The sequence below is a fragment of the Mercenaria mercenaria genome, chromosome 12, assembly GCF_021730395.1.
Source record: "Mercenaria mercenaria strain notata chromosome 12, MADL_Memer_1, whole genome shotgun sequence".
In the NCBI taxonomy this organism is placed as follows: domain Eukaryota; kingdom Metazoa; phylum Mollusca; class Bivalvia; order Venerida; family Veneridae; genus Mercenaria; species Mercenaria mercenaria.
The window spans coordinates 1881378-1905227 of record NC_069372.1 but is presented as its reverse complement, the minus strand read 5'-3'; the positions used below and the strand labels follow the sequence as shown (position 1 = coordinate 1905227).

The window sequence follows — 23850 nt, the reverse complement described above, 5'->3', positions numbered from 1 at the left end:
AAACCTTTTTTTATGACAAATATACAACTGGATAAGTTGTTTTAAAAAAATAAATTCCTATAACAACCGTTGGAATAATTTAGAATGATGTTAAATATGAATGGTACTGAGAAATCAAGAAAAACCCTTGTTGCTGAAAAGGTGGATCAGACCTAAATCAAAATTTTTAAATATTTCAGGTGATACCTACTGGCAAGGGAGACTTGAACCCAGAACTTGAACTTTACCCAGTCATGGTCCGGTTGTTGAGACATCAAACACAGGCCCAGCGTCCGGTTCAACCGACCACCATCAGTAGCGTGATGACAGGACTAGGGGGCATGGCAATTAGTAAGTTTACCTCAGTTTTTTTAAGAAATTTATATTGGGGCTTCTAAGCTTTATTTCGTCAAGGTTAGATTATTTAGAGATTAGATCCAAGCTCAACATACAGTACAACCCATCACCATTGGTAGTATGATGACTAGAAAAAGATTTTGAGTTAATACTTGTTCAGTAAATTTACGATCTGTTTCAAAGGTTTTGAGTTAATACTTGTTCAATAAATTTACCATCTGTTTCAAAGATTTTGAGTTAATACTTGTTCAATACATTTACAATCTGTTTCAAAGATTTCGTGTTAATACTTGTTTAATAAATTTACGATCTGTTTCAAAGATTTTGTTTTAATACTTGTTCAATAAATTTACGATCTATTTCAAAGATTTCGTGTTAATACTTGTTCAATAAATCTACGATCTGTTTCAAAGATTTTGAGTTAATACTTGTTCAATAAATATACGATCTGTTTCAGGTACAATGAATAGCTTCACCAACCATCACCAGCAGCCAAAGAGATACCTGGCATTCACTGCTTGCTATAGTAGATGTCATACGTTACAACAGGTGTATGATTTCCTCTGTACGAAGCTACGTTTCACCAGGGAAGACCTCAGACTCTGGAAAATTAGCAACAAAGATGAGGTATATAATACTGTAAAAGTCTTGTTTTTGTTGTTTTTTTTTTTTCATGATTTTCCGATTTCTGATTTTTTTGTGAGTTTTTATGCTCCCGAAGGGAGGCATATAGTTTTTGAACCGTCTGTCTGTCTGTCGGTCTGTCAGTCTGTCGGTCTGTCAGTCTGTCAGTCTGTCCGCATTTTTCGTGTCCGGTCCATATCTTTGTCATCGATGGATGGATTTTCAAATAACTTGGCATGAATGTGTACCACAGTAAGACGACGTGTCGCGCGCAAGACCCAGGTCCGTAGCTCAAAGGTCAAGGTCACACTTAGACATTAAAGGATAGTGCACTGATGGGCGTGTCCGGTCCATATCTTTGTCATCGATGGATGGATTTTCAAATAACTTGGCATGAAAGTGTACCACAGTAAGACGACGTGTCGCGCGCAAGACCCAGGTCCGTAGCTCAAAGGTCAAGGTCACACTTAGACATTAAAGGTTATTGCATTGATGGGCGTGTCCGGTCCATATCTTTGTCATCGATGGATGGATTTTCAAATAACTTGGCATGAATGTGTACCACAGTAAGACGATGTGTCGCGCGCAAGACCCAGGTCCGTACCTCAAAGGTCAAGGTCACACTTAGACATTAAGGGATAGTGCATTGATGGGCGTGTCCGGTCCATATCTTTGTCATCGATGGATGGATTTTCAAATAACTTGGCATGAATGTGTACCACAGTAAGACGATGTGTCGTGCGCAAGACCCAGGTCCGTATCTCAAAGGTCAAGGTCACACTTAGACATTAAGGGATAGTGCATTGATGGGCGTGTCCGGTCCATATCTTTGTCATCGATGGATGGATTTTCAAATAACTTGGCATGAATGTGTACCACAGTAAGACGACGTGTCATGCGCAAGACCCAGATCCGTAGCTCAAAGGTCAAGGTCACACTTAGATGTTAAAGGTCTTTTTTCATGATAGTGCATTGATGGGCGTGTCCGGTCCATATCTTTGTCATTCATGCATGCATTTTAAAATAACTACGCATAAATGTGTGACACAGTAAGACGACGTGTCACGCGCAAGACCCAGCTCTGTAGGTCAAAGGTCCTAAACTCGAACATCGGCCATAACTATTCATTTAAAGTGCCATCGGGGGCATGTGTCATCCTATGGAGACAGCTCTTGTTTAATTCACGATTCACGGTATTGGCCTTCTCTGCCAATATTAAGATAGAAATTTAATTAATTTAGATGAAATCGCAAGAAGGTTCATTTCGCAAAATTTCGCACTTTTACAGTATACAATCTCAAAGTCGTTTGTTGACCTTGTTTATGTAAAGAGGTTGCCTCACATAAATTTTTATGCCTGTATTATAATATAGACAAAAAGTGTAATTAGAGTGTAACCCCTGTTGGTCAATGTGTTGTTGTTGTGTATGTTCAGAAAACTGTGTCCAGCTAAGAACTTTGTAAGGCATAGTGGGATTTTTTAAATATTTCACACAAATGAAATCTGTAACTAAACACAGAACACCCACTTCTGTGTCCACTGTTCACAGTCTTTACTCAAACAAGGTTAAAATGCACATCAGTCGGTGATATGTGACCTTATTGTGTCAGTTCAGTATAAAGTCAGTTCACTAAAATGTACATCAAATGTTTTAGATGGAAATGAAAGCAGTGATATTTAGAGCTAAGGCCAGAGTTTTTTTATCTTTCGTTTTACGGGAGATTTTTGAAAAATGAGCAGGGGGAGGAGGGAATAAAAATAAAAATAAAAAGCTTGAAAGTGAGCATCTCGGAAAAAAATAAAAATAAAATAGAATTTTTTAGGATTTTTTTTATTTTGATGAACTTTCGTTTCAAGTTTTGTTTACTTGTGTTTGTGTCCAGTATTTAATATTGTGATGTATTGTTATGTTTTAAGACTATAAAAGCCATTTATACAGGATGGACATTGAACAAAATTTTCATGCATGCTTGTGAATAAACTGCTTCAGGCACTGTAACTCACACTGGCAAGTCTTTAAAATTCAGAAAGCTTGTTTTACTTAATTTAAGTGGAAGACAAAAATTATTTATCTGTTACAACAGCCACAGTAAATTTCAGTGACAGCAAGTAGAGACTAAACACGTCTGGTATAAAGTGGCTTAGTAGTGTAGTAGTTTTGGTGGTTTGGTTTGCTTGCATCTTCTGTTGTGTAACCTCTGCTTTTTATACATAATATTTACTTATTGTATCTTTCACCAATATCATCTTTAACGAGCTAACTTTACAGTTTATGCCATCTCATAATATACTGGATTTTATCAGCAAAATAAAGTATTTAATAACTTTGAATAACAGTTACAGTGCAGAGGGCAAGATTTTTTTTTCAGTGAGGAAAAACGAAAGATAATCTAGCAAAAAGTAATATGAAAAATTACCTCATTTAACTCTGCACCTTTTTATAATACACTTAGTTCAAGTACTGAAGTTGCTTCTGTAATTTGCACCTTTTTATACTACACTAAGTTCAAGTACTGAAGTTGCATCACTTTTTGTCAAAATATTGTCTCCAATAAAAAGTATTCTTTATTATTCTTTATACACTTATGAATTCTATTGAAGTTACAAAGGAAATGGACCATCTGTCTGAGATTTTGGCAACACTACCAGCTGCTTTATGCCAGACAGTCCCAAGCCTGTGTAAAGTGTGAGGGGTCAACATTGAAATAAAAATGTAAAAAAAATCTGCTGTTACAAACATTTATTTGTTCTGCAAACAACTAATGTTTTGAAAAAAATTTAATGTCAAAGCACCTTTGATATTGTATTACCTTTCTATGGCAAACTTGTAAGTTAAATCTATTGAAAACAAAATGTGAGTAAGACAATCTTTAGACAATTTAATACTTTTAATACTGTCACTTTTATGAAAGGAGTATTATGTACAATAGTATTATTTCCCGAAAAATATATATTTTGAAAAGTGTCTAAAAATATTTGGACACAATCATCGTCCATCCACCGTTTTAGAAAGAGAGAAAAGAAACGTTAAAGATTATCGGTAATTATTCAGTGATAAACTAAGTAATGGTGACCTTGTTTTCATGATCAAATTTTCACCCCCTCTAAGAGCTAAAAGAAGTGTGTCAGTATTTTTGACATCTGAAGCGGAGATCAAAGTGGTATTTTTACTCGAGATTGTCATGGCATTACGTCATGTTTTCGCGCCATGTGACATATCACTGTCTGATCGTACCGCATCGGTTCTTAAAATTGCTGAGAAATAGAAATCAATAAAAAAAATCTTCTTTAATTTGTTATCAAAAGCGAATGTGCTTTATCCCGTATAAAAGGTAAATGTCTCAAACGATAGTTACTATAGTGGATATCCTACCTCTGTGACCTATTTGCCCTCAAGGAATTTACATTATTGTTTGACAAGAAAAACTTTTGAATTGTTGGTCAAAAAATACATGTACAAAGGTTCATTTAAAACTTATTAAAAACCCCAATGACACCACATTGCTTTATTTTAAAATCGCATTTCTACTTACGTTCATGAGGTCACGTAACTTATTCTGCCGCACTAACAGAAATCTGTTTGCCAAAAATCGTCTTACTCCATGTATCCTAATCGCAGCCGCTTTTTCATTATTTAAGCTTTTTTTATTCTGTTTTTTGTACTTTCTGGTCAAAAGTCTGAATTTTAAGCCCATAGTATTCATCATTTATTTAGTTTTAGAAAGAAATAAGTAACTAAGATCGCGCTGTTTGAATTTTTACAAATGATTATATGAAAATTCGACCGTTTCTATAGAATTTTGCCTACATTTCTGTCGATATCTTATTAAAATCATTATAGAATTCAAAAAGTATTATTTCTCAAGGGGTGTTGAAAACTTGAATGGAAAATATTAAAAAATGAATGCACTACGCACGGTTTTTGTGTACGTGTCGATGTAAATTAGATGTTACGATTAGTCACACGTGCTTGTGGAATGGAAAATTACCGGCATGACGTTTTGATATCTTTACGATTCGCGGGTAAATTCCAGTCAATGCAGGTAGCGACTGAACCATCTTAAAGTTTGTTGACGTTTTGTAGATGTAATTTCTGAATTTTGGTAAAGTTAGGACGTAAAAAAACCACTCGCCCGATCGGTCGAGTACACAGCGAGGTCCACTCGGCCAATGCGAGCAGGCGAGTGGAATTTTACACCCTGTTAATGCCGATAAATGTACGGCAAAACACGATATTTTTCACGCGTTAAACTCCCTTCCTGTGAAATTACGTCCAGGTGAAAATACACTAATTTTATTTTCTTTGGGGCTGTAAACAACCGACCGGCGGAAAAAATAAAATAAAACTCGGGAAAATGAATTTTAATTTTATTCCACTTTTGCAATATTTAGGACCGGCGCTCCCGTAAAACGAAAAATAAAAAAACTCTGGCCTAAGTGGTCTCTTTACACATGTTAACTTTAACCCTTACCCTGCTAAATTTCTATAATGAACTTGTCTATCTTTCAATTTGGGAAGTACCATTAACTGTTGAAAGGGGTGCTTTCCAAAAAGATACTGACTAAATCGTGAACTGTGAGAACTATTGAGTTTGTGCTGTATATAATAAACAGACTTGTTAACAAAGCTCTAAAGATAACTCTTACCTGTTTATTAAATTTATTTGGCTGAGAATTTACATCTGCTTACTTCCCTTTAATATGTCTCTGACTTATAGTAAAAAAATTGTTTTATAAGGGTTATGTTGGAAATTCTTCACTTGGATAATAGCTTCATTGTGAAGCATGGAATTTATATGAGTAGGGGTGGAAATTCTTCACTTGTATAATAGCTTCATTATGAAGCATGGAATTTATATGCGTAGGGGTGGAAATTCTTCACTTGTATAATAGCTTCATTATGAAGCATGGAATTTATATGAGTAGGGGTGGAAATTCTTGAGTAGGGGTGGAAATTCTTCACTTGTATAATAGCTTCATTATGAAGCATGGAATTTATATGAGTAGGGGTGGAAATTCTTCACTTGTATAATAGCTTCATTATGAAGCATGGAACTTATATGAGTAGGGGTGGAAATTCTTCACTTGTATAATAGCTTCATTGTGAAGCATGGAATTTATATGAGTAGGGGTGGAAATTCTTCACTTGTATAATAGCTTCATTATGAAGCATGGAACTTATATGAGTAGGGGTGGAAATTCTTCACTTGGATAATAGCTTCATTGTGAAGCATGTAAATTATGTGAGTAGGGGTGTATGAAACTTTGAAAACTGAATAACATTCTGGTTTTCTTGCAGAACAATATGGTTATGTTGGATGATGAGACTTTGACAGTTGAACAAGCCGGGATAGAAGACTCTCAGCAAATACTTATTGAAGGCAAGTTATGTTACTATTAATAGATCTATCATCTGTAACTTTTACCCAGCTAAATTTCTAAAATGGACAGGTCTGTCATTCAGTTCAATTTTGGCAGTACCATTTATTATTCAAAAAGGGTGTTCACTGAAAATTTACTGGTGAATAGGGAACAGCAGACCGTGATCAGCCTATCGGACGTGCAGGCTGATCTTGGTTTGCACTGATTGCAAAGGCAGAGTCACATGCCGCCAGCAGGCTAAAGGTTAAGGGGAAAACTTAGCAAAATCATTAAAATTGCGTTCATACGTAAATCATGAAAGTAAAATTTTTTCTGTTTTCAACTTTAGTATGTCAATAAAATGTGAGACATGTCATTCTTATCATAGTTTGAAGGGATTTTATTTTTCGTTCACAATTTTACCTTTAACAGGTTTCTTTGAAAAAATAATCATTTTATATTTAGGAAATACAAATGTATTCCTGTGAAGATCCTGATGATATATGTTTCCTCATTATTTCAAAACATGATACATTTTAAAAAATACAGTTAACTATTCTGGAAGAGAATTTATACTATGTGACTACTTACTTTAAGCCTAACCCAACATGAAAATCTACTGACGCTCCGCAGAAATATAGGATGTTTCCATGTAAGCACCTTTGAACCAGTGAAAATGCTGGTATATTTTGGGATGTAAAACCATTTATATTTAATATTCTTGCTTTCAGTAAGAAACAAGGACTTGACTTGGCCTGAAGAAATGTCACAGCTGGCAAAGAACAAAAATATGAAAAAGGAGCAAGGTAGTTTATTTATCCATTAATTAATGCAATTGATTATTAACCTTTAACCCGATTGGTTTCTAAAATGGACTGGTCCATCGTTCAATTTGGGCAACATCATTTATTATTTGAAGGGGTATTCAATGAAAATTTACTGACTGAATAGCAAACAGTGCAGACTGATCTTGGTCTGCACTGGTTGCAAAGGCAAAATCACTTTCCACCAGCAGGCTAAAGGTTAAAGCTCATGGCAGTACTATAAAAGCATTAACAGGCTTTTGAATTGTAACGATAATCTGTACATATCTTCTAGCCGGGTGAATAGCATTCATGCAATAGAATTCCCTGATATCACGACTGATGAGGGTCAAGTGATTGTCTCTGACAAGGCCCAATTTAACCTTGAATCCTTGGAATAGATTTAACAACATTTACTTTTATCTGTCAGAAGTAAATATAATCTGGAAAGTAGATCCCTCGGAAGCACCGAGAACAATGCAAACAGTGAAAAATGCAGACTCGGCCATTAAAAATAAACGTGTTCTACTGAATTTGATTATAATTGTGTTTCTTTATGTTATTGTAGTGCCAACGGAGCCTGGGGCAACAGGATTGAACAATCTAGGGAATACGTGTTTTATGAATGCTGCAGTACAATGTGTCTCAAACACTCAACCACTCACTATATATTTTAAAGAAGGTTTCTACCAGTATGAGCTAAACAGGTGAGCATACCAGCCAACAAGATTTCAAGTTTTAGAGGGGTAGATTTATTTGTATGAAAATTTGCGGGTGGCAATTTCATAAGGGTGCTGTTCCCTTCTGTTGGTTGGAAAACTAGGAAGGTCATGAATAGGACTACATACGTTAATGTTAAATTTGTGCATAATTATGAGGCAACGTTTATACATGTATGAACACCAGAAAAAAGTACTAAATTTAATCCTTACAGTAAAAAAAAATCTATTTCAGCCAATACAACATGTAGTAGTTTTTACCCCAAGCACTAAACATTTTGGAAACAAGTTTTTTTTGTCAGATTTTGTATTGAAACCATAATCCTTAAATAGGAAATTCTGTAACATATTTTCATTCAGGAATTTTATTAATCATAATAAACAAGGAGCATAATTCCAAACGTTTCTATATAAGGAATTAGTAGAATTGTCCTGTAAAATATGAAAAATGTATGCATTTTTAAGACTCAAGTACAATATTGAAATATAAGAATCTTTCACAGGTGGATGGAAGTATTTTGCTTGAGGGTTACTGTTTAGGCAGTAACGAGGCTCTGCTGAGTTACCTTAAAACAGTTACCCAAGAGCCAGATATTTCCATCCGCACCTTCAACTAGTGACACATTCTTTTTCTTAAATGCTTTATTCTTCAGTCAATAGAAGAAATAAAGTAAAACAAGTGCTTTTTCTTTTAAGCACTATTTTGTTGTAGTAGTGTATGAATTGAAGCATTTATTCATAAATTACAACACGTGAGTCATCTTACACCTGGGGGTGTATGACGATTTTTTCCGTAAAAACATAGGAAAATCCTGTCTAGCATGCAAGAAAATATAATGTTTAAGGAGACCCAATCTATTGCAGTCAGTACCAAATTATGTTATACAGTCATGTGGTACAAAACAAAGACATCCATTGGTTGCATTTTTTTGATGTGTGAAATAATATATTATTGTAAGTAAAGAAGTCACCAGCAGTGATCAAATGCTTACACTGACTTACTGTGAAATAAGGGGTTGTGGGTTTTAGCCCTCACTCCTCCAAATAAAAAGGGCAGACACTGGGATATGAGTCCCTTGTATGATTTCTTTACACCTGGCTTGCCATAGAGATTAGAACCAGGGAAGCCGTATCTTGCTCTTTACTCCCATTAAATTTACTAACAGCCTGCCGATATTGGTTACCAGTGGCAACTGTAAATAAGTTGAAATGTAAACAAACATTATCAGCAATTTTTGTACAATTCAGCATTTTCTAGAAATACAGGAACATAGTTAACATAACTGAGAGAAGTTATGTCTCTGAATAACTATTTAGCAACAGCTTCAGCTGATATAAATTATACAAAACTTTCGTTGTTTTAGATCAAATCCATTAGGTATGAAGGGGCATATAGCACAGAGATATGGGGATTTAGTGAAAGACATGTGGAGCGGCACCACAAAAACGACTGCACCATTGAAATTAAGGGTATGTATGTGGTAGATACCACTTCTTGTAATAAAATGTTATAAAATGTTATTGAAAAAAAACCCTAAAATCATTTCATTTCCTGATAGACCCCATGGAAATGTATGCAGTAAATGACATATATGTTGTCTGTTCTGTCATAGAATGCAGTTATTCCAAAGTATTTTCATAGCATATTGAAGGAAACCATTTAATCTTTAGCTTACTATGTTAAGCCTGTTCATTTTACATCATTGAGACAGGCCTTACAGTATTATGTTGACTATACCCGATGAACGCTAGTTTTTCTTTAATTTATGAAATCTGTTCATATTTGCTCTCTCTGATATTTTAGCCCTGAATAGATACAGGAATTGTAGCTTTAATACCATTTCTGACATTTTTTGTTTGCAGTGGACGATAGGAAAGTATGCACCAAGGTTTAATGGCTTCCAGCAGCATGACTCTCAGGAATTGCTAAGTTTTCTGTTAGATGGTCTACATGAAGATTTAAACAGGGTGCATGATAAACCATATGTAGAACTTAAGGATTCTGACGGCAGGCCTGACGAAATAGTCGCTCAAGAGGTATCATTCATTTTGTACTTGACGAGTTAATGTGTTAATATGAGTGCTCGATAAACTCTAGCAAGTGTATGAAGGGAGTTTTGAAATAATGCAAATAAATTTTGATATGCATGTGTTCGTAATAACAGTGTTTTAGGTATGTATAAACATATTCAACCATGCAGGTTCTTGGTTTATGAAAGCTAAATGAATTTCTTGTAATTGCGTATTTTGCTAGGCCAATTTTTTTAGCAACCTGCCTATGAGATGTTTTCTTCTAATGTTTGTAATGTGTTCAAATGGACTGTCATGTAATTATTTGACATGTTTCTAAACCCTGAATATTGATTTTTTGTACAGCCAGTCTTAACAGACTGTATCTTAATTTTACTTATTTTCCTAGGCCTGGGACAACCATTTGCTGCGAAACCAGTCTGTGATAGTAGATTTATTCCATGGTCAGTTGAAATCCCAGGTGAAGTGTAAGGAATGTGGTCATACAAGTGTGAGGTTTGATCCCTTCAACTACCTGTCTTTACCATTACCCATGGAAAGCTGTATACACATTGAAATTATTGGTAAGTTTAATATAAAAAAAAAGGAAAAAAATTACACGTTTTTGCATATTTACGATACCTTCCTTTGAAAAGTTTAATATTATTTAATTATATTCATAATTTTTGTGAAATATTTTAAGACCTCTACCAGTGTTTCACCCCCGTTTTGCTCCCTGTCTTACAAAGAAGAATGAAGGGGGAAAATATATACTTAAATGTTGTCGCTTGTGATCTTTAATAGTGTGTTCATTTGAATTGTTCTTTAAAGAAAATGCATTAAAATGATACACGTACAATTACGGTTTGAAAAAACTTCAAACGAGAGTATTTTCCTGTTTCAGTGATGAGATTAGACGGTTCTGTACCAGTAAAGTACGGTCTCCGATTAAACATGGATGAAAAGTACAAAGCTCTGAAAAAAGAGTTGAGTAAGCTAGCTGACATTCCGCCCGAACAAATACTGCTTGTAGAAATTGTTGGACCTGTTGTCAAGGTAACAAAACATTCGTATTTGTTCTTATTCCTATACAAGAATTAGTCACTTCAGAAATCAACAGTCTGCTGTATGTATGTATTCGTCAAGTTTTAAGTTGAAAATTAAGACTTGGATTTGAAAATGAAATTTTTTGTTTTGTTCAAATTGTGGGGATATTGTAATGAAAACTTGTATGTATGTACAGTCTACAGCGTCTGGTCACTCAATATATCTGTACTACAAAAAAAGTTACGGTAAAATAAATATTTGGCATTATTAAGTCTAAGTTTTGTTTTAATGCATTGAGTGCACTACAACTTGTATAGAGCGATATTGCTTGCACTGCTGAAAGATTGTTGCTAAGACAAAATTTCTTACTGAGAAATTTATCGGGGAAAGAAAACATCTGTCTTAATATGGAGGTATTTCCACTCTGTAGGTCTCATTTACCTTTACCCTGCTAAATTTCTAAAATTGACTTGTCTGTTTTTCAGTTTAGTTTTAAACAGTACCATTTATCATTCAAAGGGGTGACCGATGACAATTTACTGACTGAATAGCGAACAGTGCAGACCATTGTACAGGCTGTTATTGGTCTGCACTGGTCGCAAAGGCAGAATCACTTGCCCCCAGCAGGCTAATGATTGAGATAGTTCTGCTCATTTGATAAATAAGAAGTCATGGCATAACGTCATTTATTCGGATAACACAGATTTAAGCCTGGACTCAGTATATGGGAATGAAAATCATCTTTTATATAAATGTCAACCCATTTATTAATTTAAGAAAACTGTAAATCTTTATATTACTTTCATTCTAAAATAAAATATAATAATAAAAATGTTTACACATGAAAATATTTCAAATTTCTAGTCACGAAAATCATGAAAAATTGTAATTTTCATATAGACTGATAGAGTCCCATTGTAAAACTTGCTTGAGGTCCATTTTTTTCCAAATCAGTCTAACAGAAGGTTAAATACATGACCAAACTTTCTTAGAACATTCTTAAGTTTTGGAAAATAAGAGTCATTCAAATTTATTTGAAATAATGCAAGAAGGGACACAATGGGGTCTTCCTCTACCATAAAATGGTGGAAAGTGGCCATGGTTACCTTTATAATTGTGTCAATGTGACATTTAACCAGCCAAAACTGTAAACAATAAACATAAAACCAACAAATAAACAAAATTACTTTAATGGTCATTTTATCCGTTTCATTCCAAAATTAATTTTCATCTATGGCTGTTAATTGTTAAAGAAGATCAAACATATTGACACTTCGAGTCAGATACTGTGAAATCATTAATATTCGTGGTGAACTAATTTTCGTAGATTTCGTGGTATAGTCATCCATGAAATTTAATCCCAACGAACAAGTAAAATTCCCATTCATTTTATGTCCAAACGTTGAAATCCACAAATTCATATCCCCACGAAATTGCAGATTTGACCAAAACCTCGAAATTTCATGCCCACGAAATTAATGATTTTACAGTATGATTTTCATCCTGTCCATACCCCGTTGCTCCGACAAGAGAACATTCTCCATATATCCTGACGAAACTTCCTGTTCATAAAGGAATATATGACCGGGTTTGCTGCATTGTTTATAAAGTATAGATAGAATAGTATTACATTTTGTTCAAGTGCTCTGTGGGTAATCAGAAACATCGGTAGAAAAGCTATTATATAAACAGTTGTGATGATACATAGTACTTTTGTTGTCTTGATGTGAGCTGACCTATTTTTCATTGGCAAAGCTTGCTTCTGATTGGCTGAAGTAGATGGTGCGTTCTGGGTATTTGGAATATTAAGCTTCTGATTGGCTGCTTTGGTAGGAAGTTGGTCATGTGACTGTTCAGTCAGTTTTGTGTTTTGTTGGTCTCTGCTTGTCCCAGCTTTTGGGGAATTGAAAGATGTTTTGTTTTGTTGTTGACAATTTTGTTCATCTTTATGTACAGAAATACTATTTGAAGTTGTAGAATTTTCAACAATTTTTATAGTAATAATTTGGTCATTAGCATTCTGTGGCACAATTTTTGACTTCTTAAAAAGGTTTTTCATCTTATTAAGACCTTTTGCTGGAAAACTGTTAAGTTTCATCGGTCTTTTACTGGTGTTGATTTTTAATGTTTTTGGCTTTTCGCTCTTTGAAAAGCCAACAAAAGGAAGAACAGTTGTTCCTTGTCTGTTTTGTTTAGTGACTTCAGTGGTATTTGAGTTTTGACTGTGGATTCTTACTGAATGTTTATATACCATCGCAAATATCAGCATGTAAAGGACAATAATGGTAAGAATAAGCAGTCCGAATAATGATGTTATAATTTGCCAGTGAAGAAATAGACCGTCCACTGAAATGAGTTGGTCATTTGGCATGCAGACATCCATGTTTATATGTCCACCCTCCTCAGTCTTCATGTACACACCTACTCCCAGCATCGGCGGAACTCCAAGGGCAATTCCTGTAACCATGGTTACCAGTATCATTGTCATAGTAACATGCTTATTTCCATCTCGATCAGTTTTTCTGTACACAAGTAGAAATCTGTCAAAGGCTATTGCCGCTAAAATCATCGCAGATGAGATAATAGCCCAGTTACGCATTAATTCCCATAATTTACAAATTAGGTCGCTTTTGAATTTGAACAGCCATTCTTTTAGCAGTGTTCCAGGAATTACAATAATACAAGCAATCAGGTCTATGATTGCCAGCGTTAGAACAAGATAAGTCGAAGTTCGCTTTTTAGCTGTCCGAGAAAATACCAGTATGACAAGAATGTTCCCGATTACGCCGATAATTCCGATTAATGACAGAATAATTGTTAATGGCCGTAGCACTGATAATCGACTAGCACGAACTCTGTCCCACAGACAGTCAAGGTCACAGTCATTGCTCCAATCCCAGAAGTCTGTGTAGTTGTCTGTGAAGTTGAACTGCTCTTCATAATATGGAGGTGATGTTGTCATGGTTACCAGTGTGATTGTACTTGGCTGCAGAAGATTAATTATGTGTTAAAATATTAAATGGTGTCAGATGAAAACTAAAAAAAGTCTTATTTTACAGTACTCCAATCAAATGTTCTTTACATTTAAATAGTTCAGTTTTCAAAACTTTTTCATGTACTGTAAAAGCAGAAATTTTCGCGAGGGTTTAAATTTTGCTATTTTCGTGAAAAATTAATCCTTGCATAAATATTCACCATAAGTATTATTCAAATTCAAGTAGGATACCATTTTTCAATTTCACAAATACTAAACCTCGCAAACATATTCAAAATTTCAAATTCGCGAAATTTTGACCTACTGGTTGCCGACCCAGATTCGGACAATTTTACAACCTTTTCATCTGTCATATTTTAATTTTTAATTCAAGATTTATGAAATGATACCTGAATCAAGTTCAGTTCTTCGGTGTCGCTAAACACAAATTTGTTTGTATATAAAAATAAACTGAACACGTCACTGAGGCCCGAAAGTGGGTATGTAAATTTAACATTTTCAGCGTGTTGCAGGACCCAGAAATCGGACAGTAGGAAAATACTAATTATCATCACTTCTGTTTGGCAGAATCACGTTTAGGTCGGTTTTAATGATAAAAAGACATTTTAAGTATTGTTAACCTTGTTTACATTCAACTGTAAATGTTTGATGCTGCTGAGAGTTTGAAAAGTCCAGCTGGCCTATATACATACGACACAAAATTTTAGGTAAAACAGTTTGGTTTAAATGCATTTAACTCATGGTATTAATGGGAAAATATTGATACTTGTTTTATAACACGCAATTTTCTCGTCGGCATTTAGCAGATTGTAGATGAGTTCCCCTTGAATAATGTTGAGGTGCACATGCGCACTGAAAGCACATGCAGCTTCCCCCTGTGAGAGCTGTCGCAACATTTCGTGAAAAATGTAAATATTCCATTTTTGAAAGTTTAACTTACTGATTTACAATTATTGCAGACGATGTTGCACATAATGCAAATGTCTATGTACTTGTCAAGAAATGATAAAAAATTACGCCAGAATAAGCGTTTATGCGACTGTTCGATTTTCTGGGTCGTCCGAAATTCTGGGTCGCCAACCAGTAGCGGAAATATATGCCTTTACAGTACTATAGGTATTTTTTTTAATGATTGTAGAAATGTTAGTGGAAATCATTATTAATTTTTTTCACATTCGCTGTTCAATAATATGAAACAATACTTCATATTTTCTAAAATTGAGCTTTTTTTCCTGTCTCTTTTTGTCTGTTTAGTCAAAAAGAAAAAAATAAGTAAAAAACTGCTTTTGCTTAACTAGCAATAAAATCTAATACCAACAGTTAGAACTATTTATAACATATTGGTATTTTGAAACAAAATATTTCATCTTTTAGATTACAATATATTATTTAATTGAACAGTGAAAGATGAAAAACAGACATGATTAAACTGTGTAAACGTCACAAAATTGCACTTATTAAATTCTCAAAATTAATTTTTCCTGTCCTTTAATCCGTTGAAAGAAGATTTTATTCCTTTCTGCACACAGATTGCACATTCAAAGTGTCTCAAAATTGACTAATTAGTAGAATTAACAGTAAAGGTTAATGAAATAGTTCGTCTTTTATCATCCAATTTATTAAATCAGTCTGATGTTATTGTGAAATGAAATTAATTCGTATAGAATTAAATCGCACAAACCTGACTGAATTCTGGTAAGTTCTCTGCCCTTTTGAACTGATTACAATGAGTGAGAGCAGTGAACATTGTTGTTTTTGACAGAATAAGGCCAGATGGTAGTAATTTTTGGTTGCTATGTTTGTTTGTACTTGCTTCTTATTTTGATCTGCCAGTTCACAGTCCATAATTACTTCCCTTGAAAAGTTAGTACCTATCTTCATTAGCATTATACCAGTTTCATTTATTTGAAGACATTTTTTATTGAATGAAAAAGGAAAGAAATTTGAATAATGTCTACCATTATATTCCCTTATTAATAAATTTTGCAAAAGTGGGAGCCCCAGTAGTGACAGTTTCATAGCACTAGCTAGTATTCATTTATGATCTAAATAATCACAAAAAAGATTGCTTTTTAGCTCGACTATTCAAAGAATAGTAGAGCTGTTGGACTCACCCATGCGTCGGCGTCAGTGTCTGCGTCCGCGTCCCCATTTGGTTAAGGTTTTGTATGTAAGCTGGTATCTCAGTAACCACTTGTGGGAATGGATTGAAACTTCACTTACTTATTTACTGTGATAAACTGACCTACATTGCACAGGTTCCATAACTCTGTTTTGCTTTTTTACAAAATTATGCCCCTTTTCGACTCAGAAATTCTTGGTTAAGGTTCTGTATGTAAGCTGGTATTTCAGTACCCACTAATGGGAATGGATTGAAACTTCACACACTAGTCTTGTTCACTGTCATGATCTGACATGCACTGTGTAGGTCCCATAACTCTTCTTTGCATTTTTTAGCTCACCTGTCACATAGTGACAAGGTGAGCTTTTGTGATCACCCTCGTCCGTCCGTGCGTGCGTGCGTCAACAATTTCTTGTCTGCACGATAGTGGTTTCATTATTGATTTTATTTTAACCAAACTTGCACACAACTTGTATCACCATAAGATCTCAGTTCCTTTTTTGAACTGGCCAGATCCCATTATGGGTTCGAGAGTTATGGCCCCTGAAAGGGCCAAAAATAGCTATTTTGACATTGTCTGCACAATAGCAGCTTCATTTATGATTTGATTTTAACCAAACTTGCACAAAACTTGTGTCACCATAAGATCTTGGTTCCTTTCTTGAACTAGCCAGATCCCATTATGGGTTCCAGAGTTATGGCCCCTGAAAGGGCCAGAATTAGCTATTTTGACCTTGTCTGCACAATAGCAGCTTCATTTATGATTTGAATTTAATCAAACTTGCACAAAACTTGTGTCACCATAAGATCTCGGTTCTTTTCTTGAACCAGCCAGATCCCATAATGGGGTCCAGAGTTATGGCCCTTGAAAGGGCCAAAATTAGCTATTTTGACCTTGCCTGTACAATAGCAGCTTCATTTATGATTTGATTTTAACCAAACTTGCACATGACTTGTATCACCACAAGATCTTGGTTCCTTTCTTGAACTGGCCAGATTCCGTCTTGGGTTCAAGAGTTATGGCCCCTTAAAGGTCCAAAATCGGCTATTTTGGCTTTTGCAGCCATATAGAGACTTCATTTATGGTTTTATTTGATACAAACTTCCAAAATATCTTCAACAACAATAAATCTTGGATTCCATGACAAATCAGATCCAGTTGTAGGTTCCAGAGTTATTTTATTGTCTGATTACCTCCCCTGATTGTAATCAAAATGGATTTATATCAGTAAGTACTTACAGGAATTATTTGAAATTTCATTATTGTTATTAGTTGGACTGAGACAATCAGGGTAGATAACTATGGACTGATTTTATGTCAAATTACCTCCCTTTATTTCAAATTAAAATGGGTATATCTCCGTAACTAACGAAGATACTGATCTGAAATTTCATTTATGCCAACATATTTATTTGGCAGATCCTTCTTTTGTTCACTTACAATATTTTTTTTTTAATTACTTCCCTTTTACCTTACTATAAATAGCTTATTTTTAGTAACTTCTTTATTATTGGCCATAGGGAAAAACCGAGACCACTTTTCTGTGGTACAACATGGATGGTACCTCCAATTTTTAGGTGTTTTTTGACATATCTATACCTTGTAAGAATTTTTTCTTTTTGGTTAAATTTCTTCCCTTTGTTGTTCCTGTCCTTTGGATTTAGATATTTTTTTTGAGGACCTTCTTGTCTCAAGTGCAATGATAACAGGTGAGCGATATAGGGCCATCATGGCCCTCTTGTTTCAAAATTATGCCCCTTTTTCGACTAAGCAGTTTTTAGCTCACCTCTCACATAGTGACAAGGTGAGCTTTTGTGATCACCCTTCATCCGTCCATGCATGCGTGCGTCCGTGCGTCAACAATTTCTTTCTGCATAATAGTGTTTCATTTATGATTTTATTTTAACCAAACTTGCACACAACTTGTATCACCATAAGATCTCGGTTCCTTTCTTAAACTGGCCAGATCCCATTATTGGTTCCAGAGTTATGGTTCCTGAAAGGGCCAAAATTAGCCATTTTGACCTTGTCTGCACAGTAGCAGCTTTATTTATGATTTGATTTTTACCAAACTGGCACACAACTTGTATCACCATAAGATCTTGGTTCCTTTCTTGAACTGGCGAGATTCCATTATGGGTTCCAGAGTTATGGCCCTTGAAAGGGCCAAAATTAGCTATTTTGACCTTGTCTGCACAATAGCAGCTTCATTTATGATTTGAATTTAACCAAACTTGCACACAACTTGTATCACCATAAGATATTGGTTCCTTTCTTGAACTGGCGAGATTCCTTAATGGGTTCCAGAGTTATGGCCCCTGAAAGGGCCAGAATTAGCTATTTTGACCTTGTCTGCACAATAGCAGCTTCATTTATGATTTGAATTTAATCAGACTTGCACAAAACTTGTGTCACCACAAGATCGTGGTTCCTTTCTTGAACTGGCCAGATTTCTTCATGGGTTCCAGAGTTATGGCCCCTTAAAGGTCCAAAATTGGTTATTTTGGCTTTTGCAGCCATATAGAGACTTCATTTATGGTTTTATTTGATACCAAGTTCCAAAATATCTTCAACAACAATAATTCTTGGATTCCATGACAAATCAGATCCAAGCGTAGTTTCAGAGTTATTTTATATCTGATTACCTCCCCTGATTGTAATCAAAATGGATTTATATCAGTAAGTACTTATAGGACTTACTTGAAATTTCATTATTGTCATTAGTTGGACTGAGCCAATCAGGGTAGATAACTATGGACTGATTTTATGTCAAGTTACCTCCCTTTATTTCAAATTAAAATGGGTATATCTCCATAACTAATGAAGATACTGATCTGAAATTTCATTTTTGTCAACAGATTTATTTGGCAAATCCTTCTTTTGTTCACTTACAATAATTTATTTGTTTAATTACTTCCCTTCTACATTACTATAAATAGCTTATTTTTAGTAACTTCTTTATTATTGGCCGTAGGAAAAAACAGAGACCACTTTTCTGTGGTACAACATGGATGGTACCTCCATTTTGTAGGTGTATTTTGACATATCTGTACCTTGTAAGAATTTTTATTTCTTTTTGGTTAAATTTCTTCCCTTTGTTGTTACTGTCCTTTGGACTTAGATATTTTTTCTGAGGACCTTCTTGTCCTCAAGTGCAATGATAACAGGTGAACGATATAGGGCCATCATGGCCCTCTTGTTGGTTAAGTTTTTGTATGTAAGCTGGTATTTCAGTATCCACTTATGGGGAAGGATTGAAACTTCACGCACTTTTTCGACTTTTGTATTCATTCAGTTGACAAGGCTGTTGAATAGTCGAGCTTTGCTGTCCTCCGACAGCTCTTGTTTAAATAGTCAGGGGAGGTGGGGTGGTTCTATTAGTGGTGGGGGTGTAAATCAGGAAATATACACTATATAAAACATGATAGTAAACACATAATTCCTACAAAATCTTATAATATTTTAATGTTATTAGATTTTTTTTTTCACCAGAGCTCTTAAGTCTTTTCTTTATGTTTCTTAGTACACATAAATGTCTTACTTGTTAATGTTCCTAATTAAAAAAAATCAGAATATAATGGATTTTGGGTATTTGAATAAACTATTTGTTTGGTGCTTTGACTTTCTATTCAAATAAGCAGAATATTCCTATAACCAGTATTCAAATAAGTGGAATTGACTGTACAAAACAATCAGTTTTATTGCCTTGGCCCCACACTTGCAGTTTCTAATCTATGAATGATAAATGAAGTGTTGCTGAAAGTGTTACAGTGTTATAGATGTCATTTATTCTGAGTACAGATTCCTTATAAGGTCATACAGGACATAATTGAGTGACATGCTGGACAGATTAGGCATGATTGTTTCCATGTACAGATTGCACCATATGGTGTCAGATATGTTCGGCAGGTTCTTGAAGAATGATGTGATAATGTTGTGATAATCTACTAATGTGCCTTGATTTTATGGCACTTAATCTCATGGTACATACATCAGTATTGTCAGGATACTGATGTACTTTGATTTTATGGAACTAAATCACATCATACACACATATCAATATTGTTTGATGGTAGATGAAAAAATATTGATATGCTTTAGTTGACTGGCACCGAGTATTGTGTCATTAAATAGTTTAAGTTATTATAACATACTAGATGGCTGCGTCATACCAAAGATGTAAAAAATGGTACTAGTTGCTTCCCCGGTTTGCGCTCAGCATTAAGAGGATAGTGCTAGGACTGGTCAGCCCGGTGTCAGTAAAAAGTTGGGCATTGTGTTTCACTGCTACAAGTAGACACCATCGTTTATATGTCTGAAAAATTGTTGAAAAAGACGTTAAACCTGAAAGCACACACACACACATAATATTTGCAAACAGAGAGACTTGCTTACACTTAAACAAGTAATGAACATTAAGTTGGGTCTAAAAAAAAAGAATATCCAATCTGTAAAATCGCAAAATGAATTAAATAAAATTGCAGAATAAACCTGGTAAAATCACAAAATAAAATCATGAAATAAATCTGAAAAAAGGAATTATTAAAATGTCATTAATTATGAATACTATAACATGACGGGAATAAATTCTTTAAAGTCTATATTCTGTAAAGTCGTGAAATGAATGCTATAAAGTTGCAAGATAGATTTTAAAAAGATTTTATAAAATTGCTATATAAATTCTATAAATTCACTGTATAGATTCTCTAAAATCACAAAATAAAAATTATATGAAAGTTTAAGATAGGTATTATAAAATTGCTAAAAAAATTCTGTAACCTTTTTAGATAAATGCTGTAAAAATCGCAAGATAAATTCTATAAAAGCGTGAGATAAAAATTGACACAAAAATTCCCCGATCTACATTAGTTAAGTGTGTACTAAGTTTGATACTTTCTTTTTATATTGAATGGACTCACCACATGGCACAAATTATCAATAAACTTTTCATTTGTACGGAAATAATTATTTTCTTTGAGAACAAGGACAAGACATGATAACGGCAGTATCTTTTGAAGTGACTTTCAACAGTTGTAATCCAAATGAAGTAGCCATGTATTTCATTGATAGAAAAAAATTGAAAATGCTAATACATGTAATTTGATGCAATGTCAAGTGGGGTGAGTTTGTTTAGAAATTTTGCTATGGTAATCAATTGACTTGTCTGAGCTTGGACTAAATAACCATCTGGTGGCTTTATTTCCTATAATCCTTTCTCTAGAGAGTTTGTACAGAGTTGATAATATATAACTGAAAAAATTGAGCTGCTAATTAATCGTGCAGTCTGGTTTCTATCAAGCATCATTACTACAGGTTTATCTGTGATAATTATTCGAAATACATTTGCTTTTCCAGTAAATTGGTTTTGTTTAGGGGTTCATGCATATTTGCAGAGTCCAACTTTTGAGCCACCTGATTAATAAGAGTTTTACATAACTTGGTTTTTGTCGAGCCCGCTTGCGGAAGTGAAGACATAGTTGTCCAAATGGCTGTTCATTGTATGTGCGTGCGTCATGTGTCCGTGCTTGCGTCCGTCCGGATTTGTTTGTTCAGACTATAACTTTGACATGCATGGAGCAATCTTGTATGTATTTGGCGCAAACCCCAGGTTCCTGTCTCAAAGGTCAAGATCAGATCTTCACTGCTGGCGGGCTTGACATGTTGCCCGTGGGCATCAAGTCTATAACAAGGTTTGTCCTATTGTAGCTCTAGTTCTACTAATCAAGATATAACATATATGTCATTCTAAAGATCTCCAAGGGTGGTAGTAGGATCGTTTTAAATATTTAAGATGCCTTTAATGTACTGTAAAAACTCTAATATATTATGCAGTTTTTTTACAGTATTTTTCATTTTCTCAAAGAGGTGCGTAATATATACCAAGGTAGAGCTTCAAACATTTTGTCCCAGCTTGAAAACCTGAAAATATCGGCGAAAATCGGACAATTTTGTCAACTGTCATGTGTTTACATTTTGGACAGTGCTTTTTTAACCTCCTCTTGAAGAGCGTTTTATTGGGTGGGTCTAAAAAAAACATATGGAATGGAACCTCTGATGATATACGGTAAAGTTGATTTTATTTGTGAGTTTAAATTTTTTGTATTTGTAAATTTAATTAATATGTATCGTACATATCCAGAGCACCGGGTAATGTGTCAGTTTAATAATTAGGCAAAATACAAAATTTCGCGGTTCCGGGTTGTAGGTGTTTGATCATTAAAATCATTATCTTTCAAGGATGCTCAAATAAATTGCAATTAAAACAGATTGTTTGTTATTTCTTTATTTCCAGCAAATTATTACTGATCAATACAGCGGCTCGTACATTGTTAAACAAACACGTTAATTAGCCATGATTTTCTCGTTTGATGTGCCCATAATTATGAGATGTTTGTTGCACGTCTGTTAAAGTGTACTAAGGTGTTGACAGCTTGAGAAAGTTCTCAAATACTTTAGAAAGAATTTGTCTGTCAGATATTGTCACTGTTGCCTGTAACCGATTATGCAGCAATTGCGATTTTCACGAGAAATCGTTTTTACGCTTGCCGCTAATGGCCGATTTCGACTTTGTAAACAACGTTTTCTGACTGATTTTTCGGTGGGTAATATATTCCAATGTAAGCATTTTTCCCAAGATTTTGATACAAGATTGGGGGTGCGTAATATACATGCTAGCGTAATATATTCGAGTTTTTACGGTAAATTTTATGGCCAAAATTGAACTTTTCCCATTGCAAAAACTGGTTTAAATCACAAGTTTGAAATATTTTTTCAAATAATTAAAGGAGTTTTACATTGAAATGTTTCTCATGTTAATTAAGATATCCTGAATATTGTATAAGAAACTCTAAATTGAATTTGAAAAACATCTTAGTGATAAAATGGCTGAAATTTACAATGGAAAATACCACACAAATCATGTTTTTGGTGATAAATTCAAAACTAATCAAGTTATTTTGAAAATTTAACAAGTTCTTATAACCACTCTCAGGGTTCTTTAGATAATAATATATACTATCAATGTTTAATGAGAAGTTAAGGAAAAAGCTTTTCAGGAAAAGGTGTATCAATCAGTATTTTGCAACTCCCTTCTCAGTGAGGTGGACTTGAATATCTCCCAGTCAGATGGGTTTTGCTGTCCTCCATGGTTTAAATTATGGTTTGGGTTTAAGGTTTGTAAATGTTGGATGGAAAGACTTTACATCAATGTGTGTCAGAATGTGTGTCTGAATATAACAGTGACAGAAATTGCACTAAAAATGTTTATGGATTATGCTGAGCATGGTGTTGAAAATATATGTTTGATTATAGTTTATATACTTATATATTATACAGACATTGCCACATGACAACCAAAAAGTCCGCAACTTGCTTGGTGGCTCCCTCTATGCATATGAACTACCTCCAGTGGAAAACATTGAGCCAATCACAGCAGAGGAGGAGACGTTAGAGAAAAAATCACACATTGGATTGAGTGAGATACAGCGGGGCATATCAGCAAGTATGTATTATATATGTGCATAATGTGTGTTGTAGATAGTACAACCTTAATATTTTTCAGTCTTTAAATGAAAGTACAGGCAAACCTTTGTTAGCAACCAGTCAAGGGAAACAGCAAATCTGGCTTTTTAGGCAAGTTGTTGCTTAATAAAGGATTATTTGCTCAGAAAGTATAGAAAATGGGAAAATATGGCTGTTTGAGACATTTGGCTGCTTAACAGAGGTGACCACTTACAAAGGTTTGACTGTGTAAAGCTCATAGAGTGAAACAGTTGTTCAGGCAATTTTTAGAGAAAACCTGCCTGGAATTGATATCATGTTGGAGAATGTGA

General features: G+C 34.5%; 1 protein-coding gene across 1 annotated transcript in view; it reads left to right on the top strand.

The window, feature by feature from the left end:
• LOC123535111 (ubiquitin carboxyl-terminal hydrolase 32-like) overlaps positions 1–23850 on the top strand; it is a 110539-nt gene that overhangs the window by 67242 nt on the left and 19447 nt on the right. The window contains exons 13-22 of the mRNA XM_053518970.1: positions 180–330; positions 794–963; positions 6260–6341; positions 7053–7127; positions 7693–7831; positions 9208–9313; positions 9707–9880; positions 10263–10437; positions 10758–10909; positions 23354–23519. Coding sequence (XP_053374945.1) covers positions 180–330; positions 794–963; positions 6260–6341; positions 7053–7127; positions 7693–7831; positions 9208–9313; positions 9707–9880; positions 10263–10437; positions 10758–10909; positions 23354–23519 — 1390 coding nt within the window. The remainder of the gene's footprint in view (positions 1–179; positions 331–793; positions 964–6259; positions 6342–7052; positions 7128–7692; positions 7832–9207; positions 9314–9706; positions 9881–10262; positions 10438–10757; positions 10910–23353; positions 23520–23850) is intronic.